The sequence below is a fragment of the Ixodes scapularis genome, unplaced genomic scaffold (genome assembly GCF_016920785.2).
Source record: "Ixodes scapularis isolate PalLabHiFi unplaced genomic scaffold, ASM1692078v2 PGA_scaffold2__306_contigs__length_199485367, whole genome shotgun sequence".
Lineage (NCBI taxonomy): Eukaryota > Metazoa > Arthropoda > Arachnida > Ixodida > Ixodidae > Ixodes > Ixodes scapularis.
The window spans coordinates 16689814-16715074 of NW_024609857.1; the positions used below are offsets into that span (position 1 = coordinate 16689814).

The window sequence follows — 25261 nt, forward strand, 5'->3', positions numbered from 1 at the left end:
TTATTAACGCCACTTTAGTTTGAGGACGGCGGGGAATTTTCAAACTTGGATGTGTCAGAAACGAGCGTCATCTGCGTGCGTTCCGATTATCGTTTTGCGTATTATTCGCGCATTACGAGCTTACGCAACCCTTGCGTGTAGCCACGTGCCTAACGCGAGTTCAATATTGAAGAGAAAAATAGCTTGCTATGACGCTTTCGCGCTGACGAGTGCAATTTTATTAGTGTTTTTCCTAAATAATTAATAGAATAAAAAAGCTTTTTTTTTTTGGTTGCGTTATTTTCACGTAAGACTTTCGACTTCTTTCGACATTTTGTTTCGGTGTACATATTGAGACTTGTCGCGTGACTGGTTGGTCTTTTCTGTAATCATTTGCTCGCGAGTGAAATTCCGGTGCCCCCTTCCGTGCACAAAGGAAAAGCCGACGCAGCGCGCGAAACTTCGGCGACTCGGAAAGTCTCTCGACGTGTGGTCGTACCCCCCGTCGAAGGCGAACTCTGACCCCTCGTGGGGGGAGGACTTCTTTCTTTCTAGACGTCGCGGCGGGCACCGACGGCGGCGACTTCTTGGGACATGCGTCTCGAGACGTGGGCTGCGCGGGGGTGTTGCGCATACGTCGCTCGCGAAACGTTGCACGCGCTTGCACATGCATCTTTCGTCCGCTCGCCCGCAAACTTGGGCGAGCGTCGCGAGCGAGTGACTCAACGCGGCCCCGTCTGGTCCGGTCCGTCCGTCGCACCTGGTTTCGGAAGAACGCGAAGACACGCGTACGAAAGGAAACGCGACTGCGCTCTCGCGCTGGGGAAAGAGATTTCCTCTTATTTTTAGGCGCACCACGAGGAGACCTTGCGCTGTCGCGTGACAGACAACACTCGCGCCGCTGGAGCACGCGGCGCATCCTCCACTTTGCGGCTTCTTTGTGGGGCTTTAGCATGTTTTCCGCTCGGGGCGGGTCGGGAAGCCACGAACGATGACGTCATGAGAAGGCCTAGTTCCGCCAAATACAGAACCCCTTTGTTTCGGGCTGTCTGTCTATGCGTGCTCGTAGACAAGGGGTCTCGTTATTTTTGCATGTGGACACGCGATCCGAAGGAATGCCGTTTCGAGAGTCGGTTTTTCTTTATTTTATTTTTTCTATTTGTTTGTTTGTTCTTGTGATAGTGTTATTAGAGTTGCGTGTATTTGAGAACTTTAAATAATGGTGTTGCTCCGTGTTTTTCCTCCGTAATTCTGTGTGCGCGAGGCAGGGACAAGTGTTCCTGCTTTGCGGATGAAAATCCCGTCTTTTTTTTTTTTTCTAGCGTACGGTGTGTACAGTAGTGGACAACTATTGTATCCTTTTGTTGAACTTTCGCTTTGAAATGTTCGTTCCTTCTTTTCGGTGACGTATTTAGCTGTAGCACTAATCGCGGGATGTATCTTGACATCACAAGGAGGTAGATGCCTTTTTATGTCTGTCAAAAATTCCGATTACAGTTGAGGTCACGGTCGACTACGCCGCCAAGAACCATACGACCCTATCGAAAAAAGAAAAAGAACAAAAAAAAAGTATCTTCGTGGAAAAGAAAAGAAAAAAAAAAGACTAATCTCTTTGCACGTGCACGTGTAACGACGACTATATAGTTGGCGAAACCCGTCCAATTTTCGTGAAGATATGGTCGCATTCAGCACAACCGTCCGAATATTCGTAGATATACGCGGTGACACGCACGCGATGTTTTTGTTTCAGGAGCTGCTCGCGGTTTTCTTTTTTTTTTTTTTTTTTGTCTAATCGGGCAACGCAATATTCTCTGGCCAAGGTCGATCGTAGCTTTTGGCTCGCGGAGACGAACCCGAAGCGAAGGTAATTAGATGGAAGCTCGTCAACGGTTGGCGTGCTCGCACAGGGGAGCCCACGCGTTTTCCATGCGCGTGGAGGCCGCCCGTGCAAATGCCCCTGAATGCGCGTTCCGCGGTACGTGTTGTCTGGTCATGAAAGGACGTCGCAGACGGCATCGCGGATGTATTCAACGGGCACGCGCCGTTGAGCAGCGGGCTGGCAACCTTGGTTTTGGGGGAGAGGGAAACTAGCATTCGTGTCGCTTCGTTGCTCGGGATGGACGAGGTTAATGAAAGCAACGGTATAGTTATAACTTATTAGCGCCGAGAACGTTTCGTGATGTCGTCCGGTTTCCGTTTGCGGCGTCACGACCAGGGTTTGCCTCGCCGTGTCGTCACGAATGCTTACGACCGAGTTTGGTTTGTGATCTCTCGCGACGAAAGGACACACAGGCACGCTGGCGCCATCTATGAGGTGACTCTGGAACTTCGTCGCACTAGAGCGAAGGTTTTTGGGCTATTTGCGAGACCAGATGTACGTACTATATGTGAGAAAGAGTCGTTTATAACTTTGCCAAAAGTTTGTCGAGTTAAAAACGAAGGAATCATGTGCGAAGAAAAATCGGTAATATAGGGAAAATGTCGAGGGTTCCACGGCTGCCCGATAGATGGCAGCAGCGTACTCGGTCGTAGTCGCAACTCTGTGCCTTTATCATCAGTTGCCAACTGTAAGTTCGATGGGGGGTGTGTGTGTGTGTGTGGGGGGGGGGGGGGGGGGAGCACGGTGGAAGGCGTCGAAGTCGGCAGTCTGACACATTGTTCTTATTTCCGTCGACGAAAGCACACTTAATCCAAATGGAGACGTCGCAGGGAGCGTTCGACCGATCGCGAATGTCGACCACAGTGTAGTGGTGCAAAACTATCGATAGTCGCGAGAAATCGTGACTATCGATAGTAAACTATCGATAATACCATCGATAGTCGACTATCGAAAAGCTATCGACATTACTATCGATAGTCGACTACCGATAGTTCTGCGGCAGTATCGATAGTTTTGCATAGCTACCACAGTGACGCTTTCTGGTCGCGCACGTCGCGTTCCGCTAAAGGGGCAGCATCTCGAGAGCTGGCGCGTATGGCGTGTTTCCTGCTCGCATCATGGGGCAACAAACACGCACGCGTGCTGGCCTGGGAAGGAAAGCCCAATTCCTCGTAAGGAACGAATGAGCAGAAACCCGTTGCGTTTTCTACGCGGAACGGCTGACGGAAAGGTGTTGTTCTGTCCTCAAGTTAGGTTTATCCTTTGTTCGCAAGGGGAATGGCACTGGCGTAGTCACCGACAGGATGGGAACTGTCAGGGAGGGTATTTTGATTGCCCGGCCTCCATCACGTGCTCCGTGCCTTCCGTCGTGCTTCGGCTGCACGAGACGCAAAGCGTCGTCGAAGGTCTCGCACTGGAGTCACCTTTCCAGCTCTTTTTGCCGAGGCGCAAAATGTCGAGTCATTGGACGATGCATGCGCGCGTTCCGATATTCAAGGGAGGAGAGCTACCGCGCATGCCCAGAACGTTTTCCACAGTCCAGACACCAAGATGGCAGCGCACAGAAGGCGATTATTGCGATGGTCTTTTATGGTTTTGAACATTCTGAGGCGTAGCGCGAAATTCGTTTGGCACCAAATATGTGCGAACAAGAGGGCACCGAGCAGGTTTCGATTTCGAAACGTCGGGTCACTTTTTGGGGCTTCGGTTGGAGCGTTTTCGTTTTAATTGCTAGAGTTCCATCCAACCAGACGTCTCTGTCAAAGCTGTTTACGTTCCAGCAAACAAGTTTGTTTGGTTGGTTTTGTTCTCGACTATCACGAGCGCGCTGGAAGCTCGGCTCTTCGTTGGTTGCCGCGCTCGTTTCTGTCCTCGCGACGCTAGCCCGACTCCGCGGAACGAGAGAGCCGAGAGGAAGTGTCCCAAGGACACGCTGACCCGCGGCGGCCAATTAGCGAGAAGGTGCCGCCGTGTGGCGCAAAACAAAAGCCGTCCTCCGTTTAGTGGAGGACACCCGAGCGGCAACAGCGGCCGCTCCCGTCGGTTCTGTACTCTGTTTCATTTCACGATGGAACGCAGAGGACGTTACGAGCCATTGCCAGCCAATCCAGTGTCGGTGTGTGTGTGCCACCTGACCAAGCGTGCATCCGCCTCAAAACCGCACCAACACGTCGTGTTCGTCGTGTTTCCGGCTGAACCAATCACGTACAGGGAAGGCCCGGTGAATCGCGCTTTTAACCCTGTTTGATTGGTCCACCGCGCACCAGCATTTGGACGTCATCGCAGTGCGCAGTCATGCGGTCTGCGTTGTCACGTGATACTTTCCCAGCGCCGGATTGGCTGGCTTAGGCTCGTAGCGTCCGCTGCAGTCCATCCTAAGGCGAAGCCGAGTGTCGTGTGAGCGGGTATGCCGCCTCCAACGTACAAAAAAAAAAAAGAGGTGCTGCAAAATGGGAGCGTTTTATCGCCTATTAGGCAAGCCCGAGAAGCTCTTCTTCCTGCCCGGGTGTTGCCGGCGCTTCTCGTTGTTGTCTTTGGCGGCGCGGAAGTCATTTGGATTTGCCTCGTCCTTCTCAGGAACGCGACCTGCTGCCGCTACTGCTGCTCCTAGTGTTAGGAACGCCGGGAAGGAAGGACCGCATGCCCGAAATAGAGCGAGGGCGCTCTCTCTCTCTCCCGGGTTTGGCGTTCGTTTTATTATCGTGGCGCTCGTGATTAGCGCCGCCGTTGTTGTTCCCACCCCGTATATAAAACTTGCAAGAAGGAGAAATAACTACGCGGCTTTGCCTCGCCGACGCGTCTCTTTTTTCTTTGTTATCGGCTTTGTAGGCCCTCGGTCCCACGGAAGGAATGTGGCGTTTGTGTACCGTCCCCATCTAGGAATTTTCCTTCAACTAGGTGCAACGGTCGGTTTTAATGATTATGACCGCTCTTGTAGTATAAGCTCGAATGCCAGTTCACCCCGTCATACACTATTAGCGGTGAATGTTTTGCCCTCCCCCCCCCCCCCCCCCCCCACCCCCCCCCGTTCCCCTCTTCTTCGTCCTCCTCACGTGCTACGTACAGACTGGCGACGCTACCGCCGGCAAAGGTGTCTCTCATCAAAATGAGAAGATTGTTGATCACGTGGAAGGATCACACCTGTGAGATCTGTTTTTGACCATTCAGAGAGCGAGGCACAGTAACGTCATCACGCAAGTGTCCTTCTCAGCAAGCAGTAATTTACCGTGTGGCAAGTCGAGACAGCAATTTACCGAACTATTGTGCTCCGTCAGAGGGTTTGTGCACAGAACTCTTCGCGTGGTGGGCTTTGATGAATCGTGGTGTATCGTGTTTGTAGTCAATTAATCGGCTGTCACTGTACGCGTCTAATTTCTCTTCGTGTTATGAAGCTGCGAGTATACAGATACGACTAAAGATGGCTCGCCTATAACAGGGTCGAATGCGCACGAACGTGTTTCCGTAACGCTCCTTTTCTGTTGCGTTTATGCGTCGGCTGTTCCTCTTTTCGTTCGCCGAACTCCGTCTCAACCGAGTCGAACAATTGGATACGATACCTCAAGGAGTTTTAGAGGATTTTTTCGACAACTCCGACGACGACACCCGATACTACGACGGCACCTTTGGGTGTATGTAGACTATATGTACATCATATCGTTATCAAGTATGGTTATCGGAGGCATCGGAACGATCTACTAAAACTCCTCATTACCTTATGAAGTCCTTTCTCCCGAGGCCCATGCCGGTGTATGTGGTTTAGCACCTCGTGTATGCTTGTGCGTGTCCGAATTGTTCTCGGGGCTTACGTGTTGTAACGCTTCGGCGCCGCAGGTTGTCTCTTTAAATGAGGAACTAAACGAAGACAGTGTCTCGCCGCTCTGGCAGTGGCCGAACCCGTCTTTTCGCTTCTTCTTCCCTGTTACACTCGGAAAAAGGCCCGAGTATACAAAGCGAGCGAGACAGCGCTAACAACCTCGGTTGACCCCGCCGTGGCGGGGGTCAATCGTCTCATCACGTAAGCGTGGCATTGGAGCAGCGGCGCCAGCAAGCGCCTCGGAGGGACGCCGCTTTTCCCCTCCTCACTGAAAACGTTTAGCGCGCCAGCGTGTCGTCACGGAACGAAAGCGGCCTGAAATGGTGACGCTTTTGAGTGCTTCTTTCGTTCTCTCTCCGTCTTCATTAAGGTGTTCATTTCTTTCTTTACTTTTTTTGTTCGAAGACGACCTTTGGGCGTAATGATGAAAGAAGGTCTTATCGTCACCGGGAAGCTTTTCTCCGCGGCATGTGCCTTGTCTGACCACTTCAATCGCCTATTGCTCGCTTTCCCTTTCTTTTTCTTTTGTTTTTGTGTCGCTATATACGGAGAGCGGGGGGGGGGGGGGGGGGGGGGGGGCTGCCTGTGGATGTGTGAACCCTTTGGGCCGAAAGGTGGATCGCTTTCTCTCGGCGTTCGCGCTGACGCTGGCTAATGGTATGCGATTCGACGACGTCGACAGCGTTTTCTTTTTGGGGCGCGTGTGACCTTGACGCGGCGGAGCAGCGCGCGGAGACGTTTTGGGTGGGTGGAACGCGGCCGAGGAGCAGCTACGCCGAGGCGGGAGGGGGCACGATTATTAATGACGCGATGTCGTGCTTTGGTCAAACGACGGTTCCTTTTTTTTTTTTTTTTCTGGGGGGGGGGGGGGGGGGGCAGTGCGGTCATAGGATGCGGCGACGGCTCGCTGGTCAACTATTTACTCCGAACGACATCTTTGGCGAAAGTTTATCTTCCCTTTCACCCGTGCCGGGTGCGCAGTCACGTGACGTGTTCACGGCGCCGGATCGGCTAGAATAGCTCGTAGTGTCCTCTGCGGGTACATCGTTAGGTAAAACGGTATAAACCATAGAGACGGCTCTGCTATAGGGCGCTGTAGGGGTGTTTTTTAGCCAACTTCCGCAGTACCCCCTCCCCAAGTTCCGCAGTACCCACTGAAAAAATTCAGCGTTTCCTTTTTTCAATCGCGTGTCGTATCGAGCAATTTCGCGGCTGCAAAAATGTACCTTTTCCGAGAAGCGTTCTGCGCACGCGCGAGCGCCCGATGCCAAGCGGTGGAAGTCGGCACGAAAAATCGAGGAAATTCGGAATGAGGCTGTAGATCGACGAGTAGAACACGTAATTGCAGCATATATATAATTGGGTTACACAAAAGAAGAAAGTGGACGGAAAGAAAAACACGACGTTTGGGTGGACGCTACGAATTTCCCTTTTTAAAGTCGCGTTGTACACGCGACGCAGCTCAGAGAGCGAAGCAACTGGTAGCCTAGCTCCCATTATCGATTGGTAGCGCAGGTAGGTCACTTCCTCGATTTTTAGTTCGTGCAGCCACCGCCGGGTGCCGTCGGTATTTGGAAAAGGTCCATTACTCTTTTGTAACTTGCGTTGGTAAACGTAACTTTTGCTGGAAACGAGGACGAGAGTCCTCTTCAGCGCTCGCTCTGCCAGAGTGGAAAGAGTGGAAGGCTTTGTGGGAGCAGCTTGGTTCACACCGCGATTCCACCGTCGCTGGAAGTTTTCAGAGTGACCTTTGCGTCCGTCGGGTACGCGGCGGGCGCGTCGCTGTGCTCGCGATCTGCGAGGGGAACACCCCACGTTCCCCGAATATCAAAGGCCTCTCGAACTACCTGGTAGGCTTTACTAACTGGGCCTGCACTTCCGCGATGCACGTCTCTGTGCGGGGCGGGGTCAATCGTAGCATCACGAAACCGGTGTAGGGGAAGCGCGGTCAAACGTGCCATCAATGGCGCGCCTCAAAGAACAACAACCGACACCGCGATGCTCCTGACCTCGCCGCGGCCCCGGCCGGAGGCTATGTACCCCGTTTCGCCTGACGATGGTCCGCAGGGGGTGCTGCGAGCCTTTGAAGCATAAATCGCAGTGCGGAATATCGCAACGGTCCATTTTCTTCTTTTTTTTACTTCAAGTATTGCGGGAGAAGTGAACGTCGCTCTTGCAGGAGACGCGACGGATCCAGCGCGCGTGCGCTGACGTACACCTTCGGGAAGCGCGCGCGCGCACGCATGTGTGTGTGTACGGGATCTTCAAGGAGGAGCGCGTGATCACGTGGTACACTGCGATACTGGATTGGCTTGGATACACTGCTATACTAGATTGGCTCGAATGGCTCGTAGCGTCTACCACAGTCCGTCGTAAGGATTCCAAGCGTTCGCTGCCCATATTGTGTACACTTCCCGAACTGATGACGTCCGGTCACTTGATGTGTCGACTTCTTTTCCTTTCTTTTTTTAGACGTTTACGGAAATCGATATTGCGCCCGCGATTGGAATGTCGGGCGTAACATCGATTGGGGCGCCGTTTTGCTTTCGTTCGACGACGTCCTAGTATGTCTTCGCCGATGTTTTACGGCGTTCGATGTTCTGTCCGCTTACGAGCGTGCAAACGGAGGGAAAAGTGCCGACGTACTTATCCAAACAGGGCTCCGGACTCGCAGGCGAGAAATAAACGGGCGTCTGTGTACGCCCGTTTATTTCTCTGCACGGTCCAGCTGCACGGGGGACCGCGGAAAATGCGATTTATTGTAAAACAGAGCGTCCAAGAAACATATATATAGGACAGGGGAGCGCTCATTCGCACCTGGCGCTTTATTTTTACTGTTTGTAAGCGGGAAATAAACCGCAACTCGGTTCTCCCTCGCGCAAACACAATTCCTCTACTTGTTCTGGCTGGAGATAAGAACGCGCGCACAGCATGCGTCCGAACGATAAAAGGGGTGGATTTATAAACTTCGCCAAAAGTTGTTGTAACAGGCTCTTCTAAAACTTCCCGTAACCTCTGTGTGTTCCAAATCTCAAATAAAAACGAGGGGAAAAGAAAAATAAAACACGAGTCAGAGATGCTGGACGGACCAAGCGCTGTCTTCCCTGAATCTGTGTCACAAACCTGTGTTTTTGAACTATGGGGACTACCCCACCTGTCAGAGTGCACGGCCGAGTGCACCGATGGAGGAACGTAGCGTGGCGCTTGTCCCACGTAGACCAGCCCCACTCGGCAATAAACGTAGCGATTGACTTTTTTTTTCCTTTTTTTGGTATTACAGAAAAAGGAATCTTTCCGTGTCAGACGGACTTACACAACAGCACCAGTTCGTTTGGTGCCTTGATAACCAATAATACGTCATTGCGACGCGCCACTTTTTACACGTAGTGCCACCACGGGTCTGCTAGGCTGACTCTATGCTAAGTCTGTTCCGCTGGATATATCTAGGCTTCCGTGTTTTCGGAGTTTAATTTTTGCCGAAAATTCCGAGGTTATCGGAGTTTATTTTTATTCGATTTCCGATCCTCCAAAATAAAAATAATAATAAAAAATAATAATAATCTTGTAATCTTTTTTTTTTCTTTTTTAAAAAGAATTTTTTAGCTTGTTTCAGATACTAAAGAACGTGCTTGTATCAATTAATATTTATTCAGCTGGATCTAGCGTTAATGCCACTGCCATTGGCAATACTAGTTTGCCCCCCGACAAAAGTTGCAAATAGGTGTTGCGTCGATAAGCATAAATATCTTAAAATCAATGAACTCAGAGAGGTGATCGCTGGGAAGCTCGTTTTCACACCATGCTATTTATCAATCTACTCGCGGATGCTCGGTGAAAAGGTGTAAATATAGAAGCTTCAACTGCCAAAAAACTTCTTCCCCTTTGTTTGATATCTCTATGGTTCATAGCTTTCACTGTTACAAAAACAAAACGAATAGTATGATCCAAACTGAAAATCGGAACGATGGCTTTCAATCGTGATGTTTTAAACCTGAGACTGAAAAGGAACTTGAAGATAAATGAGAAGGGGCAGAAGGAAGGTGACCCAAAAGTGCAATGTCACCCAAAAGTACAATGACCTGTTGTCCTGAAGGAACCTTGACGAGATAAGTGGTAAAATCCCTTTTGTCAGTGGTCCGAGATTTCAGAGGAAATGGGGGTGGCATTTTCCAAGGGGACCATTTACACTGTGCACTGACCAAATTTATTCTGTAAAGTGCCGTCTTTTTTTTTTTTTTTTGCGCCATTTATTGGATACATTTGAATTGACGAAAATTTTACCGGCAAACGTTTTTCGGAGTTTTTTTTTTTTTTTTTTTTTTTAATATTTATTCGAAAACACGGAACCCTGGTTATTCGCCTCGAGATCGAACCGTGTCGCCACCGTGCGGCCGAAATTGGAAACGCGCGAAAGCGGGGATACCGCCGTGCGTCGTCTGCTCCGGGCGCACGCTCAGAAGCATGGATCTTGACGACGCAAGCCCGTTTCAGGCTGAGCTTGACATTCCTTATATAATGCTTTATGTTTTCGTTGCCGTTTCTTCTTACTAAAGATTCTGTCATCGTTTCCCATGCGTAGAAATTCAGCAAAGCGATTATTATTAAGTCGGAAGCTTCCATAATCTTAGTGTGTTGGTTTGTATACATTCGCTGGTCCCACGTATTTTTGTTATCTCGCACAAACCGTGGCTTCATAAAGCATTGAATGTTGAGTGGGTCTGTGGTTTGATTAGAAAATTAACCCGACTGATCGCTATCCTTTCATAGACTAACCAATCAATAAATCCTTATGCTGATTTTTCGCCGGTCATATTGCGTGAAAGACGTTAAAACTACACATCTTTTTACTAGTTTCACGATGCCATAAATGGCATATTGCATTCCCCTTCTAAACTTCACGTTGTGAGTTCTATATAAATATGAACACGGGAAGGCCTTTTAAAATGAAGTATTTTTTAAGTTATTATTTAAACAGTATGATCACCCTCTGTGAAATGACAAGCACGCTGAAGTGGTTTACCGTGCAAGCCAGTGTCACAAAAGAAATGAAAATGTCAAAAATATTAAAGCAGGCATTTTTTACTCCTTGTTGACTTTTTCAGCACAAGACTCCAATTAACCGGCAAAACGAAATTGCAATTAAAGCATTACTTGAATAATCTGAAAGTTAATCGATGAACTGTCCAGTCCCGATATCCTGAGGGCGGAGGGTGATTGGAAAGTCTCGTAAAGGTCACTAGCCCTCATCAGTCAAAGAGTATCACTGCGGCCGATGCTGTCTGTGTCGTGGTGCGCGTCGTTTGTTGGGGTTGCAGAGTCTACTGTGTTTGAATACAAGATTATTTAGCCAGGAATTTATAGTATGAGCCTCTTGACATCCGCGGCCCTCACCAAGAAAATTGAAGCGGGTGAACCCAAACTACCGAGAAAAGCATTTCATAACAGGAACATTGCTGCGTTGCTCGGTTACACCCGTTTATTACAGTCATGGCAGATATATTAGAACAGCTTGTTTCACTTGTTTCAGTTGTCCTGCCAACCGTGCAGTTTGCAGATTTTACCAAGAAGAGACACTCTCTCCTCATCGCAACGCAGTAGATTTGTTCAGACTCCAGGAATGTTACCTACACTACGGCACAGTAAAAGGGCAGAGGAACTCAATAGCATGGTAATTTCCAATACAGTGCTAACTTATCTTCATTCTAAATATTTATATTACTGCAAAAGCTAGAAGTTAAAAAAAAAAAGCATACAAGCTTTGATTTCTCAGCTCACAGTACCAGTATTGTGTTATCTGGGTTGGAATTTATTGTTTTTTTTTAATTGCCACGTTGATGAACCGATACATCCATTTTAGAAGAAACAAATATTTAACCTAAATATTCCAGTTCAGGCGGAGACAGGCATCAGTCGTGGTGAACCATGCTTTTCAACGTCTGCCCAGAGCAGACGACGCGCCCTCAGAAGCGATTATATAAATTTAGGCCGCACTTTGGCAACACGATTCGATCTTCACCGAAGCACCGAACAGTACTGCATCCTTTTCCGCTATAATTGTTTTCCCACCGATAGTATGCGACAAAATAAACGCAAGAATATACGCCGTCTCGCGCGCGAACGTGGAGAGCCTATGGGGCGGCCGTTCTCCTATCCCCGCTTTGATGATGATGATAGCGCGACCGTAGCGCCACCTCTAGGTTGATCTCGAGGCCAATATTTTCCATATCGATAAACCCGAGACTGGGAACAAATAAAAGAACGAACTGCGCACACACCTTCTCAAATAGCTTCCTCGGAGAAGTTTCCGACAGAATTTCGCACAATTCTTTGCAAATCATGGCCAATTTTCCTTCCGGAAAACAATCGCGTTGCTTTCTCTGAGCTCGAAAAAAATAAATAATATAATATGTGCATGCTGACTCGGGAGTTTTTCTTAGTCAGTACCGAGACGAGGATCGAGGTAACATTTAAACGTAACGCGCAATCTGGCTAGTCTATTTTCGCGTCGGTTTCCTCGGCGTTGTCCCTTTCCCAGTTTTGTAACCCCGGACAAGTCACGAGCAGGGTTTCCCTGGTAGTTTCAGAGACGCAGCCGACGCTACGAACTAATCGGACCAATCGAGCAGCGTCAAAAGTCACTTGCGCGACCAACGCTAGGAGCTTACGAGCCAATCAAATGGCGTTGAAAGTGCAACGTCACTGTGGTCATCACCCCCTTTCTTTTTTCTTTTTTTTTTTTTTGGGGGGGGGGGGGGGGGGGGAGGTGCTTTTACTTTCTAGTTTAACTTAATGCATAAAGTGTATAATTATAATGCAATTAAATGCAAAGGTGCAAGCGAGCTGGACAAGAATGACGAAAGTAAACCCTGGAGAAGGGGAACATGTTCCCCTTCTCCAGGGTTTACTTTCGGCATAAAGTGTGCCGTGATGTTGCGGCTTTAGTCAGCCATTGTGAAGGGTTTCCACAGCTGCCAACAAAGGGCAGTCTATCGAAAGGCGACGATCGTCATTCTTGTCCAGCTCGCTTGCACCTTTGCCTTTAATTGCATTGTAATCATAACTACTAAAAGGGTTCTATTAAAATGGTCTACAAGGCTTTTTTTTTTTTCCTTGTTTTTGTTTTTATTGTGAGTTTTTCGGCGCGAGTGGCGACTGATGCGAGTGATAAACGTGGCCCGGACGTCGATGTTTGCGGAATCCGCTTCGGTTCTCACGACCCCGAATCGGGCCGCTATTTGTGTTGCAGCGGCGGGGCTGAGGCCCCCGTCGTTGCTGCGCTTCGTACGCCGAAGGAATTCCTTCCTACCGCCACAAAATGAAGTTTTACTTTTTTTGCGGGCGTGTGTGTTTGTACGCACGCTGCACTAGCTACTCTGTGAGCTTCCCCTTTCCGTTCCTCCTCATTGTCACTCTGTCAGTGCGTGCGGTTTTTGTTGATTCTTTTTTTCTTTTTAATGGAGCGCCGTTGATTGACGCCTTCTGTGCCGACCGGCGAACGCTACCATGTTTGGAGGTTTGACTTGGGGTGAGGCGTCGCGCCCGTCGCGGCTACCCGACTCCGTCTCCCGCAGGACAAAAAAAGGCATCGGCGAAGGGGGGGGGGGGGGGGGGGGGGGGGTTGTTTTATTTTGTTTTTTTTCTAAGTATGACTGTTAATAATAATAGGACGAGAGGAGACTGATGTTCGCGCATGAATCGGAAACCGTCTCCCTGAGGCGTCGTCGTCGGCCCGTCGGCCTCTTAGATCGCGGCTTGATGACGGCTTTGGTGATCCAACGAGGTCATTGAACAAACTGGGACCGGAATAATTTTTGCTCCCTTACCCTACCCCTCTTCCTTCTCATTTTTCTAGTGTCTGTGTGTTTGTGTGCGAGCAACATGTCCTGTGCAGAGGTTTGCTTTCTGTCTGCCTCGGGGGAAATTTTTTCGGTTCAGGCAGTCACGGTGCCCTTCTCCTTGAAATAGTTCTTTTGTTCTCCGGGAAGTGTTCTTGGTGTGATATGCAATGCCAAATTAATCTAAAAAGACACTGAAACGACAATGAAAGTGACTGGTTCCTGGGTTTTTTTGTTTGTTTAGTTATTTGCTTAGCGCTTTTTGCCCTTCGGGCATTGTTTGACGAGGAAGGGGTGGGGGGGAGGGAGAAAGAGAGGAGAGAGGAAAAGCTGTGGTTCAGAAACAGAGAAAAAGAACACGCGAAAATAATACCACAGAACTGCCACGGGGAAATAAAAATTATGCTCGAGCAAGACACGGAATTCGTCATTCTCTCAATAAAAGGTGCTTAAAGGGACACTGACAGGGTATTTATGCTCACCGAAGTTTTTAGTTGTACGTGACATACGAGAGCCAAACTACCCAGAAGAGAATTTGCGGCTCAAAATTCGGTTTCTTTCCGCCCGAAAACCGCCAATCGAGAACTGGCCTGTTTGAGTCTCGCTCACTCTTTTCGTTGTCACAGGCAGTTTTCTAAGTTTAAAACACGACCACCAAATTTAATCAAAGTCGTGGGGTCATTGAAGGCACACAGTCACTACTAAAAATAGAAAAATATGAAATCCATTTTTTGTGGCTTCCAAAAAGCTGCAAATACATTGATTGAAAAAAAAAAAAAAATGCACAGACAACCAGAAGCATTTTGTGCGTTCACTGCATAATGGCATAATTCTCAACATGGCGGTGTTTTGCGTTTCGTGGCACTAGTGGGTAGCAGTGGACAGACGACGGGCGTGGGACCTCTACTTCATAATTGTCGTTCACGGTACCGGCAAATTCTGTCTTCCTTCGAAAGAGAAATTCTGGACCGATCAAAAGAATTGATATTCATCCCGTACGACACGCCCGACCAGCAAGCCGATTGCACGAAGACGTCGCCGAGCTGTCGTCCCTTCTCGTGGCTGAAGACGTCGCTCGCTCAAACGTCAAGCACGAAGTGCATACTTCGAGTTGAATACGCACACGTGTTTTCTTTGCTAGGTGCGAATGTGGCCAATGCATGGTGCTGCCCGACTCCAAGACGGGAGTGCGTGTACCAGAGAGAAATCGGCTGCAAGCTTTCTGGCATACAGTCGACCGGCTGCATTACTACGAACGAAAGAGTTCCTTCAGTAGCTCAGTGGAAAGTTGTCCGCTTCACACGCAGCGGTAATGGGATCGATCACTAATGTGGGTGTACCATTTTTTTTTCCAAACATTTTGCAATGTTTACATTTCTTCTTTTTTTTTTTTACACTTATCACTGAAAAAAACAATTGTAGTGGACGATACATCGCTGAACTAAATGGTATGGTGTTCCATTTTTGACACCTCTGCCACAAAATGCCACTTTCAGATGCAGGACATGTGAGGCAGCTCTTCATGCAACATCTTGGCAGTATTTTTTTTGGAGCCGATCTCGGGAATTCACCACGGGCACTCACTACTAATTGCCAACACTTAAATGTACAAAACAACTCATTTTGAAGTACAGAACAGCGAGAGGAACTAACATAACTGCAAAGGAATTGCACGGCAAACGGATCCCGCAACGCATTTTGTCTACTACATGCGGGAAAACGAAATTGCACGGTCGGGTGTAGCCACGTGACTTCCGCCACTCACTCTCTCCTCTCCACTTCTCCGTACAATGCGGGGGTTTCGGTTTCGAGCAGTTGCGTTTTTCAGCTTTATTAAAGAAATACATGACTCTGTAGCAAAATATTAATTGGGTAGTATTCCAACACAATAATAAATCGCCTAACAAAAAATGAAAAAAAAAAAAAAAAAAGAATTTGAGGGGATGTCAGGCTTCATTTTTGAGGCACAATGAAAGAACAGTGCATACGATGTGTCACTGGAACTTATCATAGCCATGGCTCTGCATCCTGAAGATCACGGGAAATTAATCACATTTTGTCATTGCTCCTACATATCTCATTAATCTTCTAAAATTATGAGTTTTGAGTTCTCTTTGTCTGTGCAGGTTTCAGATCTATAACGTTGCACTCTTCTTTCTTTCTATTTACAGATTCAAAACACATAGGAAAGAAAACACCATGTAGCTCCCCCATGGCACAGAAATCTCCAAAACAAGGTGAGGAGCGGCGCTGCATTGTGCTCATACTGTTTTAGTTTTCAGACACGCAGCAGAGTTCTGCTTGACACATTTCCATGTTTTCTGTTTGTTAATGCGTCAAGTGCAACAAACAGTTCTCTGTCCACCAGAAGTCCCAACAAGTTGTGTCTCATTGTATTGTTACTTAGGGCTCACGTCTTTGCCAACTTCGTGACCTGTTTTCGTGCCCTTTCGTCTTGGTAACAAAACATATAAATTGCTGTGTTTTTTATCATATTGCATGCCAAATTAGAGCCACCAAGCAGCTTCTGGACCACTTTGTATCTTTCCATCTCTTCCTAAGTGCAAGAAAAGTTGCATACCGGACTCAACCTCTGCACCATAAAGAGTAACGGAAATGGATCGTTGTGTTATAGGAAACAAAATGTGCAACCAGCATTTCATATTGAGGGTTCAAGCACATACTGAGGGTTACCTGCAGTACTCATGAAATCCCTTCATTATTATGAGTTTTACTACTAGACCTTTTTTTTTTTCTCGACTATTCAGAGAGGGAGGTGTGCAGAACTATTTTTCGATATACGATACACATCCGAGAATCTCCCCCAAAAATTCAGAGTTTGTGGCGGTGAATAGAAATAAGAGATGCATGCTATGCCTTGAAACAGAGAAATAACATTTCTGTAAGCAATCTAGTCTTTCTAGAAGCTAAATGAAAAGGTAACGGCTACGTCATACAGACATTTTTCAGGGGCCTTTGAGATCGGTGTAGTTAGCATACCGGTGCATGCTGCATATGGCATGAGCCAGAATCACACCAGTTACCTGAACGGCCTCTGCTTAGTTGTCATTCCCATGCGGCAGAAGTAAAAGGTTCTTAGCAAACCATTAGTGCCCATTGTCAGGTTTTTCTCTACAACATTGATTTTGGACATCAGACTACGGAACTTCAAATTAACTTATTGTCTGGGCCATGGTCCGCTGAGTACAGCTCGCAGGAGCGAATTTCTGCAGAAAAAGGGAGTATTTCCTTAGATAGTCTGCATAGCATGTTTTTAAAAATGCCTGCTTTATTAGTGCACAAAGGAGCTTTTATTATAAATAAATTATCATTAATATGATGTGTCGTTCACAAAATCCGTCGTCTCTCATCATATTGAACAACCTTGAAAAAACAAATTGTATAGATGCCTTACGCACGTGCCAGATTCGAGCCATCATTGCTTACCTTCTCTTCTTTTACTGAAGTGCCGAGTTATTGACGCGGGCAGTGACGAGCCTGCACAAAAGTCAGTGTAAATATAGGGACACTGCACCGTTTAAAAAGGCAATAAGCTGTCCTGTTACCGTAGCGATTAAAGTGAATTGACCGGAGCAAGATGGAAGAAAAAGTGAAGGTCGGTTATGGCAGCGCATATGCACAGCTGCTGAAAAGCGTCTATACTAGTCCGGAAAATATGTTGGTTGTGTTCTGAAGCTGCTTGGTGGCGCGAGTGGTTTGGTGTCGGCTGGTGACATGGCCAGGGTGGTGGGTGCTGCCCAGACATGTACTGGTTTGCGTACGCTGCGGATCCTCCGGCGGAACGGCAGAGGCGAGGCCTCTGGGCCCAGCAGGTAGACGAACTAGCAAGTCCAGAGCAGGAGCTCGACAGTGCAAGGGGCTCGCAGAAAGAGTCTCCATGCTCCCCTCTAGGTACGTTCGTCGGTTCAGGCACGGCTGCCTTGCCTGCTGCAAGGTTCACTGTGGCCACTCCCAGGTCGGGGTAGGGGTGACGAATGCTTCTGAGCTTGGGGTGACCTTGAAATTAAAGCTGGTCCTTAAACGGCAGGGCTTGATGGTTAGAGGGATGTGCAGCAACATCATACTGGAGACAGTCTTGCCAGACATGTTGAGGCGCATGCAAGGAAATGGCATTGTATTTGGCAACTTTATTTTTGTGGCGGGGAGGCCTAGAGGGCAGGCGATGGGAGGTACTTTTTTATATTTTTTTTGTGAAGCAGGGACTTATCTGTTCCTGTGAGACAGTGCAGTGGCTGTAAAACCTCTTTGACCTGCATATCAGTCTCCATTAAAAGGGGACTTTGGGACAAGGGGCTGCAGTTTCTAGTGAAGTCTTCTTGTTCAGCACTTAGTTTCTGATAAGCATGGGATCTGGGTATCACTGTGTCCTGTTTCTTTGGATGCAACCTCTGTAAAGTGTAAAGAACATTTTTTATAGAAATGAACTGGCTTTTCTGCCTTGGAACTTACCTTTGCACATAGTTGTGTTAGAAATTCTGTATCTCTAATTGCCCATTGGCACTCCTAAATCATCGAGCAAATGCCCTAACTTCAAATTAAAGCACAAGTCAATGCCTATCTTCAGATCATGCAAATTGCTATCTTGTATAATGTTTCTATCAGTATATGCCCTTTTTTCTTAGTCTTTCATCTCAGGAACAAGTTGTTTGGGACTAAATTGTTAAAATGGTGCTAAGGAAATCGGAAGCATTTGTTACTTTTGTACCTGACGGCACTTGTGTGAAGTGAACCGGCATCTTGCAATCCTAATGAGCATGAGCATGAAAGCCGCAAGAAGGGGTAATATAAGATGAAACCAGAGGAAGACTCGCTTCAAGTGCCTGTAGCATGCCACTGGAAGTGATGTTACCTTCAGGTCAATGAGCCTTGTCTTTGTAAGGATGGTGGTTGCACCTTGCAGCAGTGGTTGCAGTAATTCAATGTAGTGTCTGTTGACCCTTTAGATTGTATTGTTCTGGCAGTGTCTATTAAAGTGCATGCATACTGCCATAGTCCCCTTAGATGAAGCTGTGCATTGTGTCTGGTAGTGGATTGCCTCTTTGAATACTCTGTGTAGACACTGTGGTTATCAAAATTTTGTTACGGTTGACGTGTTTTTATTCAGAGTTGGTTTTCTGGCTCATGAGGTAAGTTTCTAAAGCTCTGATATTAGGACATCCCAGAACTAAAAAACATCCTGTATACTGGCTGCTTTTTTCACTGCAGAGGTACAATATTACATTTTTAATACTGGACTTTTAAAATATGCGACTGAATCTTCACATTTTCGATAGCTAAGTAATTTAGGTAATTTGATTTTTACAGCCCACTGTGTTTTTTGCGTTTTTTTGTCATTGCTATAAGCTTTTTTGTGCACATCATAGCACATCTTTCTGCTTACATTTTTGCACCACTTTTTTGCATTGCAGTTGTTTTGCTGACACGAGCTGCACTGGCATGCACTGCTTGATTGTATCATATGTTTGACGTAATAATGCTTTTGACTTAGTATGCCTTATTTGCCTTTGCATTTTTATTCTACAACTGGCATGATCTCAGTATTGTTTTTGTTTCGCCTTATTATCTCATCCTGCTTTTTTATATTTGTTGTAAAATCATGTATTACATGGTGCCACATGTGCTTTATGGTAATTTGTTTTTTTTGTATGGAACATACTGGGTATTTCTGGGGCCAGTCACTGTCAAGCTTAGTTTGACTGCTTGATCAGAAGTTGGACCGGACTGGTTGAAAATTTTAGCGAGGAGAAAGCGTTTGGTACCACAAGGCACATGGGTTCCCTCTTATGCTGTTGCATACTGCTGACTTTTTTTAGCGCTTTCCTTTTTTCTTGCTTCCATTTCTCTGCACCAGACACTTACTGGTTTGCTCACGCTGGCGGAGATGCACCAAATGAGGATGGCACTGAGCGTAGGCTATCTCCAGGTAGGATTGTGCTACTTTAGTTCTCTGTGTGCTTGTAGTTCCTTGGTATTTTGTGAAATTCTGAAAAGGTGACTGAGTAGCTCCTGACTAATTGCCTTTGGAGAGCTTCTTCTGGAGTAGCCACCAATTTCCCATCATACATGTAGTGTGAGATAATATACATCTATATTGATTTGCATAGAAATATCTTTCTCTGTAGGCAAACTGATTGGTATGTGCACAGTTCTGTTTAAATTTAATCGAAGCACATAGCAAAGGCACAATGTGAATTAAAAAGGGTGCAGAGGGGGTACAAAATGTAGCACAAATGGAAAACCTTACTGGCATGCATAGAAAAGGGTAAAATTAGGCAGGAATATACCTATTATATGCTCCTGTTAAGTGTAATTAAAGCTTTTGCATTGCATATAAAAACAGAACTGACATGATAATCTATTGAAAGGGTATGTGACATTTCATTTCATGAGTTCAGGCTGGGTGTCTTTTACATATAACCTCATGTGCAACTTGAGAGTATCTGCAGCATCAAGAAAAGGGCCTGAACAGAAACAGTGCATTGCAGCCTGGCCCTGCTGTCAAAACATATGCTCCCTTTCATGTACATTATTCTGCAGTAAACTATAAAAGTGAATTCAAGAACTTCAAAATCTAATGGACTGCATATCGTTGCATGGTCCTGACATCGGGAGATAAAGACAGATCAGTCATAAGGAAACATTACGCTTATGATTAATTTATGTGTTTTATACTGCTAGTTGCAAAGTGTAAAGATGTAAAGAACTTAAATGACATATTAGTTTGTCCTTCCTGGATGCGGACCACTGCAAAGGTTACAAGCATGAGCGGGTAGCTTTGGACGGTACTTTCTCTCTTTGAACGTTCATGTGGCCAAGGCGCATTTCAGGGCAGGGCAGGGCACTCACACTTCTAGCCTTTGCTGCAGTTCATATAAAGAGAGGCAGAGCAAACATACTAGTGCACAACATCCAAGGCATATAGCACCTTCGGGGCTTTGCAAATCTTCAGTCCGTGGAAGGCTTTAGTACTAGAAATGGGAACCTCTGCACTACTAAGGGCCATTGGAACAGCTAATGAACCAGCAAGGGTTATATAAAGGCTTTAAAATGCCATAATGACTAGTACTGTCCCGTTTCACGTGCTTGTGTAGAGAGGAGGAAAGAGATGATTAGACTGAATTGGGGAGGCCCTGCAGCATCATTTTGTTGAGTAAATATACAGCACCTAGTAATAAGGCCCGTCTCCTTTCACTTCCATAGATAAAAAATTGTGAATGTCCGGCACTTCCGCCGGGAGACAGTGCTCGGCATCTCCAAGTGCCGTATACAACATGCGTAAAGTGCCACATACATATGCACGAGTGCCTCGCAAGTGCGCACATGTGTGAGGCCCTTGAAAAGCAGCCAAAAGTGTGAGCAGCAGATTGCAAGGGAGTGAATGCAAAGAGTGAGCGAGCGCGACTGTGGCGTTCCAGATCGGACTCTGGGCAACCACGACTGCGAAGCTGGGGATGCCGCCTGTCAGCAACAGCAGCAGGTGTCGCGGGAGGAGCGGCTGCGTCTAGTGAAGGAGCGGCAAGAGGAGGAGAGGGCGAGGAGGCTGCAGGAGCTGGAGCAGCACTCGCAGGCCTCCCAGCACTACCGGGAGCAGCAGGAGGTGGAGCGACGCCGGCGCATTGAGGAGCTGCGCGTGCGGGACCACGAGCGGCGGCAACAGGTGGAAGAGCGCAAGCGCCTCATCTGGGAGGCCGAGCATGTGGGTGTCTCCCTGCTGGCCCTTCTCGCTCCTCTGGGGTCCTGCCTCAATACTACCTGCAAGACATGGCCCACGCCATCCCCCCCCCCCCCCCCCCCCCCCAAACGTCGCCACTAGTGAATTCACGCAGTGCCAACTAGCTTGCGTCGGCGTCGCCGCAGGCACGTCTTGCAGATTCTTTCGTCGAACTTCAGCGTGTCTGCTGCTTGGGGTGGGTCGGAGATCGGCTAACGACAAGGTCGTGCGCGGGCCTTGTCTTCTAGGTATTGCCCGTTCCTTTTGTTGTTTGTTCAAACCTTTGATGTGGAAAGCTTATGAATTTTCCAATTTTGACACCGCTCGTTGCATGCAAAGCTGGGGTCACTTGGAGCATCTTCCAGCAACACGTTCGGTTACAATAGGTGAATCCAGTTTTACCCCTAAAAGCTTTGTTTGCCAGAACTTGCTTTTTTTTTTTTAGATGTGGGTACACAGTTTAGACATTGGAGTCTCGGGGGCTCCACTTGTGCAAAAACACTCGAGGACCAGCTGGGAATAGAAGGAGAAGTTTGAATTATCGTATTCGAAACACGTGGATCTTGGAGAACAACCCGCCGGGATGCCAGTGAGCTCGTTGACTTCGTATGCCTTTCGGCCATAAACGGGAGTTTTGGAACTAGGCGTTGATGCGGTTTTGTGAGCACGACGAGCCAAGTAAAGAGGACAATTTTACGGGTAGGGCTGTGCAAGAGAGAGAATACCGGAGTATTTCTTGAAAGGTGAAAATTTGACACAAAAAGCATTCAAAGTCTTTGTTTTTGTAAGAGCTAGGGGCAGGTGGAGCTGCTATAAGTTGGACGTAGTTAGTTAGGCCAGAGGGCTCAGAAGAAGAAGAAAGGTTAGAGATTGTTTTTTCTTTCTGCTCAGTGTTTATATTTACAATGTTTACTGCACAACATTGCTAGCGTGAACAAGCAATAGCTGGTTCTTTTATGTTTTTGTTCGAAATTGGAGAGGCTGTCACCAAAACTACTAGTATGGAGGAAAGTGTAGATCTAACCTGAGCGGCAAAATATGAAGCCCATTGATACTTTTCTGAAATAATCTGCAAGAAAAGTGCCAACGTTGCGTTCACGCCAACAGCATTGCGCAGTGTACACGGCGCCTTTTAAGTGACTTTTGTAACGTTTACGCCGTAAAATCATTAGGTCGTCGAATTTACGTCCAAATTTCGAAGGCACGGTCGAGAACCGTCGGTGAGCGGAACAGGCTCCCCGCGGTGACCGCCGCCCTGCCCCTTCAACCCGTCCAGGAACGCAAGGAGGCCCTGCTGAAGCGTAACATGGAGCGGGAGTGCAAGCTGGAGGCCCGGCGGAATGCCAACCGCATGAGCATGAGCTTTGCCTTCGGGAGCTCCACCCCGAGAACTTTCGACCTGGACCTAGCCACCATGGGGTCGGCGGGGGCGCCCGTACTCATGTCGGCCCCTTCCCCGCGCAAGGCGGACGAGACTGACTTTGAGAGCAGCCGCAAGCGGGCCGCCTCGGCTTACAACCTCTGCCAGGCTGCAGGTGAGCCCACCTCGCTACCTCTCGGCTTTGTTTGCCACCAGACTCGATACCGTGGAGGTAGCAAGCCTCTGGAGGAGACATGGTGCCACCAGAGGCGAAGCCAGAAGTGTGGAGGAACACTCTCCCAACGATGGCCAAAACCAAGAGACCATTGGACGAAAAGATGAGCTGACTCAACAACTGTTTTAGTCGCCTTCCACACTTCTGGCTTCAGCTCTGTTGGCGCCATGTCGCCTCCAGAGGCTTCTTACCTCCATTCTCTATACCTTTCCCTGGAGCCACTAAAGGAAAACCAGTGTGTACACTTGCCACCGCTTACGACCGAGCTCCTTGTGACCTCTTACGACGAGAGAAGCAGCGGCACCACCCATCGGGTAACCGTGGAACACTCAGGATTTCCGTACACTATTTCTTACACTTTCTCGCGCACCATTCTTTCTTTATTGCCTCCAAAAGCTTTTGACAATGTTGTGAACAGCCATTTCTCATAGGTAACGTGTACATTGGATCTCGCAAATACTGCAAAACCTTAGCTCTAGTGAAATGCAGTTCCGAGACCCCCTCGTAGGTGGCGCCAGCATGCCGGCACATTCTCTTCGTCGTAAGAGATTGCGAAAACTCAGTCGTAAGCAAACATGAGCGTGTAAGCCAGTCTTAAGCTGTGCTTCCGGAGTAACGACACTTCGACTGTCTAGACGGTTAAAATCATTCTTTTCAGCTTTCCGAGGCTTCATTCGATACCGCGGTATAAGCTGCTTTTCATCCTCCAGAAATGATAAAACGGTTCGCAATGGAGCAAGACGACATCGCCCTAGTTTCCCGACGCCGTGTCTGAAGCTCGGGATGTCGCACTTCAGAATCGTAGCGTTCGCCGGTTTCACCCGCATCTGCGCCGAGCACCAAAATGGCGGCGCTTGCGAGACAGTCGGGGAACGGAGTGCCAACACTCTGCTCATTGAGCGTCTCTACCTGCATCGAGTCTCCTGGGAATGGACTGTTGGTGTTACCTTAGGCAGGTGTTGTAGCCTGTATAGATTGTACGAACGTCACTCGCAGGACGAGAACGCCATCTCTCTCAAATGCTCGGCCTACAGCCCACGCTCGTTGCCTTCCGACGGGCTTTGGGCGCGCATGCACGTTTGAGGCCGAAGAGCATCAAAGCGTCATCCAAGTCGGGGAACACGCACCGGAGGCGGCACAATTGAAGGACCTAGCTGCCATTTTCACCTCGTAGGGGAATGAAGCATTTTATATCGACAGAAAGAGGGAGGGGGCAGAGAACTTCGGACACCGCGGAGGCCGACGTATCTTCTCATACTCAACTCCGGTGCCTAACAAAGGTCACCACTACATTTAGATTGGACTCGCTCTTGCTGGGTGTTGGGAGTGAAGGCATTATGTGCCAAGACCGCTCCTCGACGTTGTTTGCACAGAAATTCGGCTACCAGCTATTTTTTGGGTGCTTGTTGCAGACTGGGGATTCTGTTCCCGAAATGTGTGGATGCGTATGTGAGGCATTGTTGCTGGTAATTTTCGATTTGAGAAACATGATCTCTGGAGATTCAGCGTGTCCTTTAGATGTGTGGTGAAATATTAACCAAAGACTTAAGCTTGGTTGCTGCTATTGCTATATTTTTCGCTTCGGGTTTGTGCTGGGCATTTCTACCTGTTTGATTTGAAAAATTATCTTCTATTTCTTGTTTGTTTCTAAATTAAACATACATTGCAGACCATTTGTTTTTTCCAGTTGACAGTGAAGATATTAGAGTAAGGTATTTCAGTAACGCATAATTTTGCTTGTTTTGCTTTTGTTGTGCTAACTGTAATTTTAACTTCTATGTTGCTGGAAACAGGAAAGTACCTTGTTTGTGACCTTTGCATCAGCTCTTTTCTTACATACTGGTTTGCAAATGCTAAATTTAAATTAATCCTGGTTGAAACCTGGAATTTTTGTTTTTAAAAAGAAGATTGGGGGGGGGGGGGGGGGGGGGGGGGACTTAGTTTGCGGTACAATGCTGGAAGCCTAGTTTTGCTCTCTGCATCTGCAAAACCTGGCTCTATGGTTTTTCCGATGGCTTCTGGCTTCTCAGCTTTACAGGCTTCATTGCTTTAATGCCAGAATCCCAGTTCCTCAAATTGTCTGAGAAACTCAGTTGTACTACCTGGAATTCTTTGTAGTCTTGGCAGCTGTGTTTTATGTTTTAAATGTTATAATCATGCGAGGGCTTTACTAACAAGCATGTGAAGCAGTGTATTAGGATGTGTCAAGGTCTTATTTAGAACTTAAGTCTGAATGCTGCAAAGGAAACTATTTTAGGGCTGTACAGTAAACAGCCAATGTTAACATAATTGTGACTTGAGGGGATCGAGCCTTTGGCTTTTGGGCCCTAAAATGTAAACATTAGTAGGCCTTGCTGATTTTTTAGTACCCTCCGATAAAAGTTTTGAGACAATCCAAGGCTGCAAGCAATAAGGATGGCGGCCTGT

The 25261-nt window shown here is 47.6% G+C and overlaps 1 protein-coding gene across 25 annotated transcripts in view; it reads left to right on the top strand.

Moving 5' to 3' along the window:
- Nucleotides 1–25261, top strand: part of LOC8041424 (ensconsin) — an 84803-nt gene that overhangs the window by 30679 nt on the left and 28863 nt on the right. For 10 of the 25 annotated variants that reach the window (XM_029987647.4, XM_042291715.1, XM_042291723.1 and 7 more), the window contains exons 2-6: nucleotides 15679–15744; nucleotides 17270–17419; nucleotides 19380–19451; nucleotides 20944–21224; nucleotides 22516–22774. In XM_029987647.4, the coding sequence (XP_029843507.3) occupies nucleotides 15679–15744; nucleotides 17270–17419; nucleotides 19380–19451; nucleotides 20944–21224; nucleotides 22516–22774 (828 nt within the window). The remainder of the gene's footprint in view (nucleotides 1–15678; nucleotides 15745–17269; nucleotides 17420–19379; nucleotides 19452–20943; nucleotides 21225–22515; nucleotides 22775–25261) is intronic. The other 15 variants (XM_042291719.1, XM_042291732.1, XM_042291735.1 and 12 more) reach the window with 4 other exon arrangements.